The sequence below is a fragment of the Crinia signifera genome, chromosome 4 (assembly GCF_055691185.1).
Source record: "Crinia signifera chromosome 4, ASM5569118v1, whole genome shotgun sequence".
Classification (NCBI taxonomy): Eukaryota; Metazoa; Chordata; class Amphibia; order Anura; family Myobatrachidae; genus Crinia; species Crinia signifera.
The window spans coordinates 113,947,665-113,966,434 of record NC_139220.1 but is presented as its reverse complement, the minus strand read 5'-3'; the positions used below and the strand labels follow the sequence as shown (position 1 = coordinate 113,966,434).

Sequence of the window (18,770 nt, the reverse complement as noted above, 5' to 3'; positions counted from 1 at the left end):
GATCTGCACTATATAGTGTTGGCTGCCCTCTATTTGACCGCCGACTTTTCACTCACACGGCTCGCAAGCCCTAAAAAAAAAAAAAAGCATACAATCACCATGCGATATGGCTTCCGATGTTCACTAGATCGGCAACATTGGAAGCCATATCGCACCGTGTGTACACACGAGAGTGGGCATGAAACCGAATAGCTAAATATGTAGCTAGTTCTTACCAATAAAGGTCATCCTTCAACAAGAGGAGGAAGCAGCCATTGTAATGCAGTCCAAAAAAAAGTGGATGAGGTACCCCCTAATTGGTGCAATCAGTGGTAGAAGGGCAGATCTCAATAACTAAAGATTGGCAATGTATTTACTTTAGGGATACCTTTGTCCTGTTTACTTGGAAGACACCCAGCATGTTGAGTATCCTTTACTGAAATGGGTCTCTCCTTTTGAGTCTCATTCATCAGGACTATGTACAAACATTTGCACACTAAAATCTCCCACAATAATCAAATCTGATAATGCCATTTAAGAGTAAACCTGCACATATGTCCAAGGAGTTGCAACCAGCACTCACTTGACTTGCTTAACACTAATGCATTTCAATTTAGGCAACTGCTTGCTCAATGGATTCCTAGACACCATGGGTGAAATTTAATAGGATGAGTGGATTCAGTATTGAATCCCGGCGGTCGGGATCCCGGTGTTCAGAATCCCGACAGCCGAAATGCCGACAAGGGGGGACGACACACGTACGGGGATCGCCCCCCTTGCGGGCTCGCCACGCAGCGGGCCCGGTGCTTTGCTACGCTCGGCACACTAATTTATTCACCCTCCAGGGGTGTCGTGGACACCCCAGGAGGGAGAATGTGTTGGCATTTCGGCGGTCGGGATTCTGAACGCCGGGATTTTAACTGCATCCCGGATGAATGATTTAGGAAGATTTGGTAAGAAATCTCCAGTTTTTTTTTAAAGCGGCAATCATTTACACTGCAAAAGCAAACTGGTTTTGAAGTGTAAATGATTGCCGCTAAAGCTCTCATCCTATTGAATCCCGCCACACCCTCTTGTCAAGTCTGTTTTTATTCTTTTAAGTACTCATTATGTAGTGAATATATGAGGAAAACTAACTACATATCAAAAGGTTTATGGTCCACAAGCTTATTAGCACTTACAGTACTGTGGTAAGCCCCTTTAAGTTGCATGGAGGACTGAGCACTTGTATGCTTTATTTTATGTCAAATTCTATACATTACTCAACGTTAAAAGGTGTGGCAAATATATTGAAGTTAAAAATCCATAAACTCCTAGCTATGATTTATCTACATCCAGACACAGAAAATGTAGTGAATACCTCAATATCCATAGACTTCAGAGTAGTATTAACACTGAAACCAACCTAGAAATTCCATATCACAGGTGTTCATTTAGAAAGTCTTACAACTTTATTTTTAGAGGCAAATCATTGTGGAAACACACTGCAACATTGTGACAACAGTAACTGGCAAGATGCTGCAACATCAGCTTAGAACCAGGGGTCTTTCAAAAGACATTTCCTATTTACAAAAATAATCTTTACACTTTAAATGTTACATTTGAGGCAGAGTCCAGTCCCACATTGGTAGCATTTGGGTTATAAGAGGTCAGTCAATGTCAAGGGGGATATCCATGATCCATTAAGTGCAGTTTCCCTCCAACTTCCAAATAAAGTTCAGCTTGCAGTGCTTGTCGAGTCAAGTTGGTTAGATGTTACTGCCATGTTAGATCCGGACGATGAATCCTGCATGGCTTTAGAACGTCTTCACGTGGAAAGATTTTGCAACCTTACACTCATAAATAGTACAAATTTACATTCATGAGGAATGTTTATATATAAAAAACAAAAACTCAAACACTGTAAAAAATAAAAACCCAACCCCCACTGTGAAATGGCATTTAGAACTCGTCTTTTATATGTGTTGATTCCTAGAAAGAAAAAAACAACAAACAAAAGGGTTATATTTAGGCACAGCACCCCAACAAGTCAAGCGACCCCTGAAGCTAGACAATTCTATACTGGCTACAAAGAAACTAGAATTTTACACACATTTTTGCATTCAGAGGCACTTCTAGAGAGGAGGTCTGTGTGAAGACTGTCCTCCTCACAACCCAGCAGCACTATAGATTCTGGGCACTCTATTGTGCATGCCAGGTCTCCTGGAAAACTGTGGTGGCCATTTTCCCAGAGATTTATATAACAGGAAAATGGCCTTTGTGCCAGTTTCCTGGTAATCTCTGCAGTGCTGCTGTTCACCCATTATAGATAATACATTCTTGGGTACTTATGTAGTAACTGGGCTGCCGATTTTGAAATCGGGTCCATCGCATCGCACCCGACCATATCGCATGCGATGCGATGGACCCGATTTTTCCATAGGATTCAATGTTAAAATGGACTGAGTCCATTTTAACATGGAATTCAATGGGAAAAAGGGGTCCTTTTCATACCCCTACTATCCAAGTGGGCATGGAGTTGGATATAAACCTGTGGCGAGCGTAGCGAGCCACCGAGCCCGAAGCGTGGCGAGCGTAGCGAGCCCCGCGAGGGGACGCAGAATACCGTCCCCTCGCGGGGCTCGCTTCGCTCGCCACGCTTCGGGCTCGGTGGCTCGCGTCGCTCGCCACGCTTCGGGCTCGGTGGCTCGCTACGCTCGCCACAGGTTTATATCCAACTCCATGCCCACTTGGATAGTAGGGGTATGAAAAGGACCCCTTTTTCCCATTGAATTCCATGTTAAAATGGACTCAGTCCATTTTAACATTGAATCCTATGGAAAAATCGGGTCATCGCATCGTATGCGATATCGCATCTGATTGTATGCCTTAACTTAAGGCATACAATCAAAAAATCGGCAGCCCAGATACTACATAAGTACCCATTCTTGGGCTACTCTGCCTATCTGTGCAGGCCTAGCGAGACCACGAATAGTCTTGATCTCAGTTGCACTCACCTGTTTGTCTGTTTGATCTGCTTCTGCTGTGTCTTCACTTTCATCTGCATCAACCTCTTCAACATCCGAATCCTCTTCTGCTTCATCAGCAGCTTCCGGCTCTTCTGGTTCCTCTTCCACCTATAAGAATAAAAAAAGAGGTTTAATGCAATGGCCTAAATAAGCAATATCGACAGCTAGGACATAATCATTGGCAGCAGTTTACAGAGCAACCCTATATACATCCCGTGTAGCTTTCGTATAAAGCTATAGGATAATGACTGCCTATTCTAGACAACTCCACTCCTTCTGGAGTCCCAGTTTAAAAATGGGGAAAAAACCAATACACCATTATAAGCCATGGTATATTATACCATCCAATATTACAGATATAGATTATATTAAACTCTAGGTCTGCCAACGACACAGAGCCAGACTGTATGCACCATGTGACTTACCGCTGCCACCAGTTCTATAAGAGCTGCTACCTATATAGGTAATGCCAGCACATGACTGAGGGGCAGATTTATTGAACTCGGTGAAGTGATAAACTGTCTGGTTATTATCACCGTCCAATCAGCTCCTACCTGTGAAGCTACAGGCTTGGTTTCAAAATTTAAGGTAAGAGCCGATTGGGCGTAGATAAAAACCGGACAGTTTATCACTTCACCGAGCTTAATAAATCAACCCCTCAATGAGCTATGAATGTGGGGTTACAAATCTAAAAAAAACAACAAAAAAAAAACCACACACATAGGGAGAATTGAATTTATAAATTTAGTATCATGCATAAAAGGACCTTTTGCAGGAGACTTCAAACATAACCCACAATGCAGTACACATCCACATTTTGCTTTTACCTTGGCATCAAGATCAATATTTAAACTGAGCCGTAGCATCCTTTCAATCCGGTCTCCATATGCCTTCGTGTCAGGCAACTGATATCCTGAACGTAAGGTGGCAGTCTCAAGAAGTACAACTGCAAGGTCTGACACAGTTTGGTCATCTTCATTTTCCTAGTGGGGGGAATTAAAGAAGTTACTGAAGTATAGAGATACCTGGGCAATATTGTTTCCAACCTCAGAAATAAAATGCAAAATACAAAAAAACACTAACATGAAGGTCAAAATATTGACCTTTAAAACTTTATACTGGCCAATTTAAACCAGAGCGCTTTTCTTGAGTTAAGATTACACTCCTTTAAGAGTTCATATAGCCTGTATAAGAAGGGGCATGGGAGCTATGGACTCAGATGTAATTATGCCATTTTACAAGGCATTCCTTAGATCACATCTAGAAGACTTTACAATTCTGGTCCACGCACTACAAAAAATAAACACTACATCATAGAACAGCAAAAAGTGTTGGAGAACTTGAGCTATGAAGACAGATTGGACAAATTGGGATGGTTTATGCTGAAAAGAGACATTTAAGGGGGAGACATGCGCAACGTGTGTGTGGTGTCAGCAGACAATTTAAAATAAGGTTGGACAAACATCTATTAGGTAATAACATCCAGGGATACAACCAACAAACATTTTGTCCAAAATTAAAATCAATACACAATTTAAATAAAGGGATGTAGCAAATACACTAAAGAATGGTTGAACTCGGACGTACATCTCTATTCAGCCTTAAATACTTCGTACAGAGTACAAAACAAGCCATAAATACTAGGTTTGTGCTTGGATAGATTTCAGAGTATTTACTCACCTTTACTCTTCTCAACAGGTCCTTAATTAAAGGATGTCTTGGGTTAACTTCTAAAGTCTTCTTCTGGCTTGAGTAATAACTGAGAATAAATGTTACACAAATGAGACCAGACAGAATGCACACACAAGCTAGGTCCTGCATAGTGTATACTAGCGCGGACAACTAATGAGCTACAATTCTAGCAAGTACTGCTATAAAAAACACTACACAGACAACCCTACCTTGTGGAAATATCTTTTCCAGTCTGGTAAGCTTGTGCCTTCATTATCCTTTCCATATTGCCTGACCATCCATACTGACTAGCAACAAGTGCACAAGGAGATTGTGTCAAACGCTGAGATAGAACAGCCTTTTCAATCTTGTGGGGGGAAAAAAAAAAATATAAATAAAATGGTTAATCTGATATGCACTTATGACAAGCTGATCAATCAGATGTTAATATTTGGACAACGTAAATCTTACCTGATCCTTCAGAGCCTTATCCTTCATCCAAGTTAGAAGAGGTTCAAATTCCTTCTCCAGAGCTTCACGTGCTTCTTTAGCAGATTCACTTTCATCAAATTTCAGCCCTTCCTTTGCAACATTCTGGAACCTCTTACCATCAAACTCTGGCAGAGCCTGTATGCAGTACTCATCCACAGGCTCGATCAGGAAGACCACTTCATAGCCATTCTTCAGGAGACTTTCTACAAATGGAGAGGATTCCACCTGAAGACAAATTAAGCAGGAAAATCAGTTTGTGGCCTTGGATTAATGTAGATTTCCATATTCCTCATGCTTGTGCAGTCTGAGTCTCACCTCTTTCCTGCTTGCTCCAGCCATAAAGTAGATTTTGTCTTGTTTTTCCTTCATCCTTTCCACATACTGCTCTAAGCTGGTCAGCTCTGTGTTATGATTAGAAGACTGGAAACGGAGAAGCTTGGCCAGACGTGTACGGTTAGAATGGTCTTCAATCACACCAAGCTTAACATTGGTACCAAATTCCTTCCAGAATGTGCCATTGTACTTGTCTTCTGCAATTTTCTTAATCATGTCCAGAGTCTTACGAACAAGTTTCTTTCTAATAACCTACAGGGAGCCAAAACAAAGCCATGTTAGCTGTAATGGGTATTCACAAGAGGTGCAAGGTTGTTGTTAGTTATTGGCTAGTGAAAGACTTATCGGAATACCTACCTTTAGTAATTTATGCTGTTGCAGGGTTTCTCTGGATACATTCAAAGGCAGGTCATCAGAATCAACCTACAGAATAAAAAATAAAAATTAAAGTTATTAAAAGCTTTATTTTTCTGCTACAAACAGTTACTCATTACACACCAGACTGAACAACAATGTACAACTTACCACTCCCTTGACAAAGTTCAAGTATTTGGGCATCATGTCATGGAAGTCATCAGTTATAAAGACTCTGCGGACAAAAAGCTGCAACAAAATATTTTACAGTTAGCGAAACCTTGTAAGAACCTTCTGCACTGCACCCATGCCAAGTGCAAAATGCTGTATACCTTAATAAAGTCACTCCTCTTCGAGCCGTATTCATCAAACAGCCCACGTGGAGCAGTGGCAGGAATGAACAATATGGATTTGAAAGTAACCTCTCCTTCAGCAGTGAAGTGGACGTAAGCCATGGGATCATCACTTTCCTGTGGACATGTAGGACATGTAGGCTCAGGTGTTAGTATCTTAGCATTAGTTCCAATGTATCAATTGCACGGTAATATCTTAGCATGCCGTTACATTAGAAGTGCCAGTGTAGTTAGCCATTACAGTGCCAATTTTCATGCGCACCTCTATGGTCGATACCAGTGTGCCATTATGGAACAACTTATGTCCCCTAAATGAATTCACCCCTTTGATTTAAGCTCAAATATTTCTTATTTATTCTTTTCCATCTTGGGATAGAAAAAAAAAAAAAAAAATGCTAAATAGGTTTAGGACGGACATCAGAACTTAAAAATGTACAAATACAGACTTAAGGGCTAAGCTTCAAGGTTCAGTTCATCATTTTGTAGAATGCAATAGAGAAATAGCTTGAATCCGATTGGTTGCTATGGGAAAAAGCCTCACTTTTGTTTCAGAAGCTTTAAGTTGACTCTGTAACACACTGAGCATTACCTTAGAGAAGGACTTATAGAAAGCTTTGTATTCATCCTCCTCAACTTCTTTGGATGGTCTCTGCCAGATTGGCTTAATGTCATTCATAAGTTCCCAGTCCCAAATTGTTTTCTCAACCTGTTACAGAAAAGTAAAATACTCAATTAGCTTAATAAGGGAAAGTCAATATACTGTGCATTCAGTCATTTTGGTGAAACACTAACATTCGCTGACAAAGTTTCACACCTGTGCAGACACAAGTTTAATAGTTTGAGCTAGTCACATTCCATAAAATATGCATGATAGGGTTTTTTGTACTTGACATGTTAGCAATATGGACTTTAGATTCTATCCCCAAACCCCCAATCTATGGGAAATAGTTTTGGGGGGGGGGCCCACAAAATTGCCATTATGGGGTGACAGCACACAATGTCCAGTGACATAATGTGGGATTTTATTTATGTAAGTTGAGTCCCACCCATTCTCCAGTTTTAGTGTACATGTGAAAGAGCGGAATGCTTCAGGCCCATACACACTGGGCGACTGAGCTGAAAGTCGCTCAAAGCCGCCCAGTGTGTATGCCCTGGCGATTAGCGCGGCTTTGTGCTCCCGTATCATCGCCGGGAAAGCCGTTCAGCCGCTGGTTATTCCAGCAGATGAGCGGGTTTCAGGACAGCTTTTCATAGCTCTGCGCTATGCAAAGCCGTCCTCCTACCTCAGTCAGCGCCGGGCAGGGGGAAAGCCGCTCTGTATGCACTGAGCGGCTTACCCCGCAGCGATGATTGGCATCATCGCTGTCCATACACGCTGGGCATAGTCGCCCAGTGTGTATGGACCTTTACTCCATAGCAAGTCTGTCATGCCAGTGCATCCCAAACTATCTCAATTACAGCCGGACTGTAGTGCCAGTTTTGGGTGGGGGTAGGTTTGGACACCACTAGGCTAAGAATCTGCATTACATTGTTTAGAGGACAAGACAAACAATTCTTACCTTCTTTGTTTTGGGTTTCTTCTCTTCATCCTCCTCTTCAACAGCAGCTTCTTCATCAGTCTCTTCCTCCTTCTCTTCTTTAGCTTCCTCTTCATCAATGGGCTCTTCTACAGTTTCAGTCTAGAGAATTTAGACATTAGACCGATTAAGTTTACATGAAACACCGAATACATGAATGGATTTCAAAGTTTCAGAAAAAGTCCATGAAAATACATTTAAGTGTCACAGTAGTTAAAAGTCTGCTTACCTTACTGCTCCAAACATATATTGGGAAATTAATAAACTGAGAATATTTCCGCACAAGGTTTTTAATAGTTTCCAGCTCAAGATAATCTGTTGCTTCTTCTTTCAATACCAAGCTGTAAGAAATAAAAATATATATTTTTATACCATAGTTATTTTAACATGACAAGATTACTCCATATGAAGTGTTTAAACCAAAATCACTAAAAAAAAAAAAAAGTGCAATCCCATCCAACAGATCTATGATAGGCAGAGAAGATGCTGATTGGAGAACCTTTTCTTATGAACCCGCCTTTCTAGAGAACAGCGATAAAGTACCAGCCAAATCAGTTCCTAAATCCCATGTTGCAGCTTGTGTGAAAAATGGCAGCATGAACTGGTTAGTACTTTCTCCTTACACTTTAGTGCTCCAAGGCTTGGTACATAGACCCAAGTCTCATACCTCAAGTCAACCTGGTTTAGCCCTGCGACAGCTTATTACAACTCAACTTCAAGCTCAGATTCTCGACAGGACTTTATTTTGTGGGGGGAAACCAGGTTTAAAAAAAAAAAAAAAAAAAAAAAGTACAACCTTACCTAATAAATTATGTACTTGGAGGGATGGAAATTCCATCATTTTGCCATTAACAAACACTTATGTGAATTTTTCCTAACAGATTGATAATGGGTTACACATGGGAGAGGGGCCTTTGAACTGGAAAAGGTCATAGTTTTTTTTTGGAACTTTACAAAGTCTTCTAAAAGCCACTGACAAAATTATTTGACCCCTCTTAAAAACCTCAAATGCTTTTGTTCTAGCCACTGAGCCATCTACAGGTCCCGCTATCTCAGTGGTCATTATTTGGGGATCCAGGATGGTTTACCCACTTTTTCCTACACTTCTCCCAGGTTGCATTTGGTAGAAAATACACACAACCCAGTTGCAATTACCCCTAGAAATGACATTTTGCAGGTGCACGTGTTCTTGCGATACAAGAACATGAAGAAACTAGCATCTAATTGTATCATACCCTCAGTAATGTAGTGCCTACAGGGAAGGGAGATAATTTCAGTATTGATAGAGGTATCAGCAGTGCCACCACTGACTCTCCACCTGGACAGGGAAGCAACTAGTGGCTTTTGATCTGATAAGGGTCTTGTTAAATAATGTAGTTTCTATGCCAAGCCTTGTAGTAACTGAAATATATTGCAGATGACAAACTTACGTTATGGTTGTTCCTCTTCCCAGTGTATCCCCACGAGGATCCTCAGTCACAAAGAATTCATTGGAGTCAGACTCCCATATGTGCTGTGTGCCATTGTTGTGTTTGGATGTTACAATTACACGATCGGCAACTAGGAAGGCAGAATAGAAGCCAACGCCAAACTGGCCAATCAGCTCAGAGGTGGATTGCCCATCTTCCTGGACTTCTGTTAGCTTGCTTAAAAATTCGCTGGTGCCAGATTTAGCAATAGTTCCCAAATTCTTGACAAGTTCCTCTTTTGTCATCCCAATGCCTGTATCTGTTATATGCAGCATGTTCTTCTCTTTATCACACTGAAGTGAACACATACACATTAGGTGATATGGGCCATTATGGTCAGGCATTATGCAGTTTCATTTGAATTACACAGCAAACAGCCAGTGTCTACTTCATTAACAAGGTTATTGATGAACAGAACATACCTTAATTTTGATGGTCAATTCTTCATTAGCAGCAAGGGCAACATCATCAGTCAAAGACATTAACCGAATCTTGTCAAGAGCATCAGAAGCATTGGAAATTAATTCTCGCAGGAAAATCTGAGAAGAAATTGCAATGTTTAAAGATTGCCACCATAGGTTATCAGGCCATTTACAGTAGCATATTAGAAGATTATTACCTCCTTATTCTTGTACAGGGAATTAATAATAAGCTTCATCATTCTATTTACTTCAGCCTGGAATGCAAACTTTTCAGATTTCTCTCGGATTTCCTTTATTTGGGCAGCATTGAGGCCATCCAGTTGAATCGCCTCCTCTTCCCTATAACAGAGGAAGTCACAAGTGATGTTACTTGATAAGTTGTATCCAGCATTATGTTTAATAGCTATAAGGCAAGCCATTCCTGATAAGTGTTCCAATCATAGGTGAAAGGAAGTTCTTAACCAACATGTGTACATTGTATAGTGGTACCTAGCAAAATGAATCCTTCATTCTTAAAGTTTAGGTTATTTGAAGTTAAGCTAATAAACCTAACCACCTATTGATGAACCTTAAAATTTAATATCTCATAACCCCTTAAAACCAGGAAAGCTCTTCAAAGAGGCAAGAGTTATGGTAAATGCATCCCAAATAGTAAAAAGTAGACCAGGAAAACTGACCTGCTTACAACTTCGTCATCTGTACGTGAACCGTCCCTGCTTTTTCCAAGGTCATCCTCCACAGTACCATCAACGTCTACTTCATCTTCCGCTCTTACAGTTGCTGTATAACAAATATATTCAGGTTAAACAAACAGATAAATGCACACTACTTTATTTATTCCCATAAATGACTCTAGTTCTCAAGTAACTCCTCCCAACACAGGTGGCGATTTGATTTATTTTGCTGGTCTAGCTGCTTCCACAGCCAGACATCCTGAAAACATGGTACATTATAGTCAATTGGCATTCCTTTTCAGCAGAATAGACTGTCATTCCTTTTAGTATGTCCCACATGGTAAAATGTGAGCACTGAAGATCATAACTACCACTGTAAAACAATGACACTATCATAAACTTATTTAGTTTCTAAATTAAAGATAACTCTTTATGGTTCCCCAATCTAAACATTAACTTAAATATCTATATTGTCATTTTTTCTCTACCAGGTTAGGCCAGACTTAACGTGCCCACACAATTAAGACCAGCTTCACAGATTTTACTAACCACATGGGTCAGTCATTTATCAGATTCCAACCTTTTCTCTTCACCATGTCCATCTGCTGAAGTCAGCAAGCACCACTAATTTAAATCCTTATGCTGGGTACAAGAGAGCAATTCCCACAGAAACGGCATACACACACTGACCAATATCGTTCACGATATCGGTTAGTGACATCACCCATCCCCATACATGCAGTCACCGATGAGATTGCCAGATTGAGCTGCATGTATAGAAGACAGGGTTGGGGTGTCGTTAATGCCCTGCAGCATAATCAATGATATTGACCATACACACTGGGCGATATGCACAAAACATCATTAACTATCATCTGTATCATTAAGTACACAACCACCCAATTTGTATCAAGCTTAAGTTGTATCGAGATCTAACACGTAGAGAAGACTGCAGGAGGCCCAGCCATTTCTAAATGGATGTTGTAGAAGTTAATTATTAAATACCTTGATCAATAATTTATATCAGCTCAAACTTGATCATGCATAATGTGAAGGGAGTCACAGATTATAGTATACACTATACAGTAGGTCAGTGATTTCACATGGAAAGGGGGCGAAAGCAAAAAGAACTCCCCACAATACACACAACTACAATCTGCATTTTCCATAGAAATAGTACAACCCGGCTTGCAGCATGTATAAAGGGAGCAGGAAGCCGCAGTGAGAGAGCGGAGCCCGTGATGACACATACTGTACACATGTGCGGCGTCGGCTCAGCGATACTCGGGTGTATAACACCCAGCAAGTGCACAGAGAGCACGGGTCGTAACTCACACCCGGTCACCGTGTATAAGGAAATTTCCAGATCGCGCCCACACCCCACGCAGCCGCCGGCGAAGGGACACCGGGCAGGAAGCTTCTAGAAACAAGATGACAGAGGTTCTCTTACGGCCGGCAGCCAGCACACCCCTCGGTTGCACTCACCACACGCCAGGAGGACGAGGCACAGGCCAACAGCCCATAACTGCTTCATGGTGGCCGCACACTCCGCGCTGCTCCGCTCTCCGCAACAACCGCTGTTCACAAAACAACTGCGCCTCAACCGGGTCCAAAGCTTTAATATCTGCCCCTGCCAGGAGCCGGGCGGACGCAATGTGCCCGCCAATGACAGCCGACCACGCACACCAGCCAACCAATAGCCTACTTCCTCGCGCTACGCCGCTCTGTCACCTCTGGCCAATTGGCGGCTTCCATGTACGATGTTCAGCGCTAGGAGCGTGTCCCGCTGTGATTGGCCAGAGCTCCCCGGCCACACTCTCTAAAAGGGAAACGTCGATACCAGCAGCAGCTCCCCCGTATCCTCATCCAGCTACTACAGAGGAGCGGTGTGCAGCTGGCGACGGTGGGGGGCGCCATAAAATCAGCAGCCATTCATATATAAGTTTATCAGTATTACAGGCAATGAATGAAGGGTCAATAAGAAGCGGTTCCGGGTTAGCTCCGGGGATGTGTACCATAGTTACAGGAGGCCGGTGCTGTTGCTATGGGAACATGGGGCTGCTGTCAGTGTGTGTTTCTTAGATGTCTGATTACTGTCAGTGGAGCCCAGAGAATGGGAGGGGGAAAGTAAGTCCTTATTTTCCTTAACTCAGTGGGACACTTCCCGGTAACACTGAAATCAATGGTGGTGGGATCTATTCAAGTCTAACTGCTCCTGTCATATTTACCGACCATTGGGGTGCATTTACTAAAGCGTCTATAAAATGAGGTGATGTTGCCCATATCAATTTCATCCTGTATTATTTGTCTATTATAGAAAATGATAAAATCTGATTAGTTTCTATGGGCAACATCACCCACTCATTTTTAGAAGCTGTAGTAAATTTAGCCCTATTTCTCTTTTATTCTCATAATGCCATATTTATCTCCTATATGAGAGAGATATCTGTTCATGTCATATATATTATCTATCTATTTCATATTTATTCTATGTCCACCTATCCATTCAAGTGATATCTATTTCAGATTAGTGTTTATTATTATTTTGCTGTTGTAAAGAAACAACATTTTCCATTATGAGAATAAATGACATACAAAGGCATGTAGCAAGTGGTAAAACAGCCAAAAGAGCTTACAATCTAAGCATTGTAGGATATACTTACTACATGGGATTAGCTGGAGGCAGCAGCGATGTCAGACACAGTTTCGACGGACAGATTTAGATAGTCTGTGATGAAATGGAGGGGCGATGGGGGAGTAAGTTATGGAATGTGTCCCTGAAAGCAATTGCCAATGTGTCCAAGCAGCTTACACTCACAAGTAATTGTGGCTCTATGCTGCGCTTACGGTATAGCCAGACTCATTTTTGTAGCAAACCTGATTCTGGCACTAGAAGTGGCTACTAGGGAGGGGAGACCAGTTACCCTTGCGTACACACCTTCACTATGGCAACTGGCAGCCTCTTGCAGCTGCTCGCTCCTTATTGGATTCCCTCAAAGGGGTCCGAAGGGTACGAGGTGCCATTCATGTGCCGTTTTCATGCGTTTAAACACTGGAAATGTCACCCGATTCATCCCAATCTTGCACCCTTTGCTGGGCCGAATTCGCTTAAAATTGCTCGCACCCCTATGGAGGTACGAGCGCTTGTAAGTTAAATTCAACCCACCGTAAAGTGCACCCTGTGCCGTTATGATTCGCACACGTCAATCATACGCACCCAATAGGATCAACACCAAAGACTGGGAACCATATAGCCATACTCAGGGAAGCTACAACTGCCATAGGGCCGACCATAGAAAAGAACAGAGACTATAGAGTGGAGCTCGGTACATGCTTGCAGTTTACCTCCTAACTGAGAAGAGAGCGCTCTCTTCTTTGTTATATTTCTTGTTCTCGTTAAAAAAGACTCAGTCTTTTCTTTGGGAGCAGCATATTTCCTAAGCTGTGTATCATATATTGTTTAGAACATATATATTGTTAATTTTTGCGCCTGATTTGCCCTGTGGGCAGTCTTTTTCTTTACCTCCTAACTGACCCGATTTTCATAACAGTCAAGATTTTCTGTGACTGTCCTGCACCCAACTCATAAGCAGCAGAGTCCCTCGGTGGGGGTTGGGGGGGGGGTTTGACAGTGTCCATTCATAGAGGCAGAGGAGCAGGGGCATGGCCAGCAGCTCTCAGGGCACTGGCCATGCTGCCATAATGATGTCAGTGGGAGTTGTGGCTTATGGGAGCATCATCCCTGTGAAGCCATGCCCCCTTTTGGCTAGGTCACACCCTCTTACCGGGAGTATACCGCTTTGCAGCAAACAGGAGTCCCACATCTCAGGTTTTAAAAGTTGGGAGTTATGTTGCATGTAAACTCTTCAGATCAGATAAATGCTCTGAACCGACAGGGTGACTATCTGATCAGTGTGTACCCTTTACATACATACCTATTTTTAGCAGTGTGTGCTTTCTTCATTATGATCGGGAGGTTGGAGTATGGACATTTTTAAGCAGAGGGGTCTGGGTGGCGGGACCTGGGGTCCAGACTGCGGAGATCCTGGCAGCGGCGGCTGGGAGCTATTTGCTCTATTTGCTGGGCAACGGAGCGGGAAGCGGGAGTGGATTTGAAAACATTGAAAAGACTGGCCGGATGCTCTCCGCCAATCAGCGTCTGGCCAGTCTTTTCAAAATGTTTTCAAATTCAGCAGTGCTTTATGCCCCGCTGCCCGGCAAATAGCAAGCGTCCCCAGCCGCCGCTGCCCAGATCCCCGCAGTCTGGACCCTGCTGCCTGGACGCCGCTGCCCCCTCACACCAGAAAATGCAGGGACAAGGTTGGTGTGAAAGGGGCCAACCCGAGAATGTCCCTGCTTGATCCAGGGACCATTTTCCCGGGTCAGTTCCTGCATTTACTGGTTTGAAAAGGGTATTAGCGAAGGGTACACAAGGTACTTTATCCCTGGAGATTGGAGTGAAGGTGGGCAAGGTTGACAGTCTCCGGTACAAAGATGAAAGAAGCCCAAACAAATCTCAAAGCATTTCGGTGTTTTGGGCTAACACCTTCCTCAGGAGCAATGAGTCCCTTTGTGTTAGCCCAAGACTGTCTTGCAATAACTTTTAGGGTAATTATCACACCCCAAGCTGGGTAATATACTGGAACTTTCCATCACTGAAATACTCACATTTGATTAGATTTTATTATTTCAAAGAGCATAATTATATAAGAGACTGAAATATCTTCCAGGCTCTAAACAAGATTGTGAATTATACCTTAATTTAACCACTGCTTCAGGATGAATTATCTATTTATTAACTGTATCATGTTCCATGTTATTTTATGTGTATATTTTTTATTTATTAATAATAATAATAATAATAATATTAATAATAATATAATAATGATATTTATATAGCACTTTTCTACCAATAGGACTCAAAGTACTTTACAATTGTCTTTACAGCTCAATATACAAAACAAGCTTATCAGTAGATATCAGTGAAATGCTTGAGTAAATAGGTATGTCTTTAGTATATTTTTAAAGGATTCTACAGTGGGGGCTTCTCGGACTGTGTGAGGAAGAGAGTTCCATACAGTTGGAGCAAAAAAGTTGAAAGCTTGACCCCCAGATGAATTCTGGGTACTTATAAATAAATAATTATTGTTTATAAGATACAGTATATGTGCATGTTTTATGTTCTCAGTGAAACCCAGGCACCTTCAGCCTAGATTTAGATTTTAAGTAGGGATCTTAGCATTTTAAAAGTGCACATTTGAATGGGATGCAGTTACAATCCCTGGCGGTTGGGATTCCGGCGTCGGGATTTAGTACCAATCCCATTTGAATATGGTAAAATTAATGTAACAATGTATTTACCTAAGACAGTGGTGTCCAAACTTTTTACAAAGAGGGACAGATATGGTGAGGTGAAAATGTGTGGGGGCCGACCATTCAGCCTGACATTCTTTGAACCATTAATCACATCAGAATGGTCTCCCACTCTGCCCCCATTCACTGTATGTCCCCCAGCGTGCCCCCACTCACTGTATGTCCGCCAGCATGCCCCTTCACTGTATATTCCCCGCCTGACCCCCCTTCTCTGTATTTCCCCCACTCTGCCCCCATTCACTGTATGCCTCCACTCTGCCCCATTCACTAATTGCAGCAGCAGGAGTTGGACACATACTCATCTGAAAGATGGCAAACACGTCTCACAGTGGCAGCTGGCACCTCCTCACCAGTGCAGACAGCAAGCCAGCAAGGTAAAGGCGCGCTCGCCGGGGTCCCACCTCTAGAGTCCTGTGCTGTGTGTCCCATGTCAGCCTCCAGCCGCCTGCTTCTGGCTGGAGGCTGCGGGCCACTTAAAGTGACATCACGGGCCACAATTGGCCCCGGGGCGGACTTTGGACATGCCTGACCTAAGGTAAAGCAATCAGGCGTTTGTTTGGGTGCTTTGCCCAGAAAGCAGTTACTAGAAGGAAATGTAAATTCCTAGATAATACAATACTAAAAACAAATGGAAAGTACAGTAGCACTAAACAATGAAATTGTCATAGAATGGATTGTTATAAGGATCTAATATATATATTATTAAAGCGGATAATAAAGCAGTATAAATATAATCAATTATATACTGTTATATCCTTTATAACAGGGGTCTTCAACCCGTGGCCCACGGGCCACGAGTGGCCCGCTGACTTGTTTTTACTGGCCCGCCAGTCAAAAGATTCTTGCTGTATGAAAAAAAAAAAATCCTTCCGCGCTGTCCTCTTAGCAGAGGGACGCGGCGGAGGATGCTGCTGGGTGACGTTGAGGCTGGGGCGGGCGGGACTGTGTGCAGACATGCGCATTGTCTACTTCCTGACGCCGTGCACACGTCCCGCCCGTGCCCTTCCAGACAGCCGGGAGGAGACTGACTGATAACTGCCGCCAGCCGCGCACTGCACTGCACCTCAGCACCTGTCCCTTCTTAGCAGCAAAGTCAGACGCCGACACCGCCAGCAGCAGCAGCAGCCCTCTGCAAGGGACACTGAGGCAGGTGCCTCAGGAGAGCTGTCTGTTTTTAGAATTGTTTTGTTGAAGGTGGGGGTGAGGGTGAGGTGAGCTGGCTAGGGTGAGGGTGAGGTGAGCTGGCTAGGGTGAGGGTGAGGTGAGCTGGCTTAGAAGGCTGCATTTAGAAATGTTTTGGGGGGGGGGGGAGGTGACCTGGTTGCATTTAGAAATCTTTTGGGGGTGCTGACTATGGGGGAGGGGGGCTGGCAGTCCAATGTGGCCCTGTGTATGGAGAGAGGGCTGACTATGGGGGAGGGGGGGCTGGCAGTGCAATGTGGCCCTTTGTATGGGAGGGTGCTGACTATGGGGGAGGGGGGCTGGCAGTGCAATGTGGTGCTGACTAAGGGAGGGCTGGCATGCTGTGCAATGCAGTGCTGACTATGGAGGGCAATACTAGGACATTTTGTGAGGGACACTACTGGTGGCATTTTATGAAGGACACTACTGGTGGCATTTTGTGAGAGGCACTGCTGGGGGCATCATATGCATAAGCAGGAGTATTGGGGGCCTTATAGTGCAAGGTGCAATGGGCATCATGGTGCGAGGCATAATGTGCAATGGGCATCACAGTGTGTGGCATCATGTGCAATGAGCATCATGGTGTAATGGGCCTTCATGTTTAGATGTCACTGTGTGGCCTTTAGACAGCCAACTTAAGCATGGAAGGACAACAACTATTCCTGCGGTAACCAATGTCTGGCCATGCAGGTCGCAAAAATGAGGTGTCAGGTAATTTTTTTTCCTGCTAGTTCACACTCTTATAATTAGACCACGCCCCTTATAATTAGGCCACACCCTTTTTGGGAGCGCGCGCGGTAGGCAATTTCTTAAATACCAAGTTATGTATGGGGGGCTGCATTTTTATTCTGTTTGCACTGGGACCCTAATTGTTTAGAAATAACCCTGGTGCTGACTATATATTGGGGGCAGGGTTTATGTGTATGGGCAGCTGTGCCAACTATCTATGCGGGGGCTGTGCTGTCTATCTATTAAGAGCTGTGCTAAATACCACAGTAGAGCTTAGTGGCCCTCGGGCATCGTTGGATTTTTTAATGTGGCCCACACTGTCTTAAAGGTTGAAGACCCCTGCTTTATAACAATCCATATTCTATGACAATTTCATTGTTTAGCGCTACTTTCTGTTTGTTTTTACAATTAAGGTAACACATAGTTTTATATAGTATTTTTGGGGTGTTTATGGGGGGCTTGTAGCATCCTGAATTGCTGTGGCTGGGCAGCTACAGTGCATCACAATATATCACTTATTATACCACTTTATAGAACTCCTATTGTTTGTTTATATATTGTTACATTTTTCAAACAAATATCTTTCATCTCTATAACATTCCTAACCCATACAGTAGCTGCTCTTATCTAATTAACACTTCACTTTTGACCAATCCTCACCTTTACCATGAGAACTCCTGGACCAGGCCCATCATCCCTACATATGAGAATAACAGGACATTTCCAAGTGCTCCCCCTCATGGTGAGCAGGAAGCTGTGGGGGGAAAGCACCAGGGCCAGCCTACGTTGCAACACTTCCAGTGTATTTGAATGTGCTCCCCACTTTCTCACACCCACCCATACTGCACCCATGAGACCAGGACATTTATGAGAGATTCACAAATTAACCCACTTTCGTGGTCCCCTGCAAAGGTGTTTTGGTACACTTATGGAAGGGATGTAAAATACATGGACCTGATTGTCTAATTGGGACCCTACAGCAATCTCTTAATTTTGTGTAATTTCTTCTAGAGGTAACCTATTCCACCCAGGGTAATCCTGCACAGTGCGTCTAAGATAAACTGCATCATCTGGTACCTTCTTAGGGTGGAATACACAACTCATTCAAGTTATTATTCAAAATGCCTGCACCAACACTACATTGTGCCTACTGT

General features: G+C 43.0%; 2 protein-coding genes across 4 annotated transcripts in view; one reads left to right on the top strand and one right to left on the bottom strand.

The window, feature by feature from the left end:
- Positions 1 to 1,407: 1,407 nt before the first annotated feature.
- Positions 1,408 to 11,985, bottom strand: HSP90B1 (heat shock protein 90 beta family member 1). Its single transcript, XM_083182268.1, has 18 exons — positions 11,818 to 11,985; positions 10,336 to 10,438; positions 9,856 to 9,997; positions 9,659 to 9,775; positions 9,198 to 9,529; positions 7,997 to 8,108; positions 7,750 to 7,869; positions 6,780 to 6,896; positions 6,170 to 6,307; positions 6,009 to 6,086; positions 5,841 to 5,906; positions 5,466 to 5,735; positions 5,130 to 5,375; positions 4,889 to 5,025; positions 4,668 to 4,746; positions 3,815 to 3,970; positions 2,976 to 3,095; positions 1,408 to 1,950 (listed from the first exon to the last, which is right to left on the bottom strand). Exons 1-18 carry the CDS (start codon positions 11,864 to 11,866, stop codon positions 1,921 to 1,923), a joined length of 2,412 nt encoding a protein of 803 aa, XP_083038394.1. The 5' UTR covers positions 11,867 to 11,985; the 3' UTR covers positions 1,408 to 1,920.
- Positions 11,986 to 12,100: 115 nt separating this feature from the next.
- The window catches only part of LOC146074320 (tetratricopeptide repeat protein 41-like), a 51,901-nt gene continuing 45,231 nt past the window's right edge, over positions 12,101 to 18,770 (top strand). The window contains exon 1 of one of the 3 annotated variants that reach the window (XM_083182267.1): positions 12,101 to 12,459. The gene's annotated coding sequence lies outside the window, so the exon portion shown is untranslated. The remainder of the gene's footprint in view (positions 12,460 to 18,770) is intronic. The other 2 variants (XM_083182265.1, XM_083182266.1) reach the window with 2 other exon arrangements.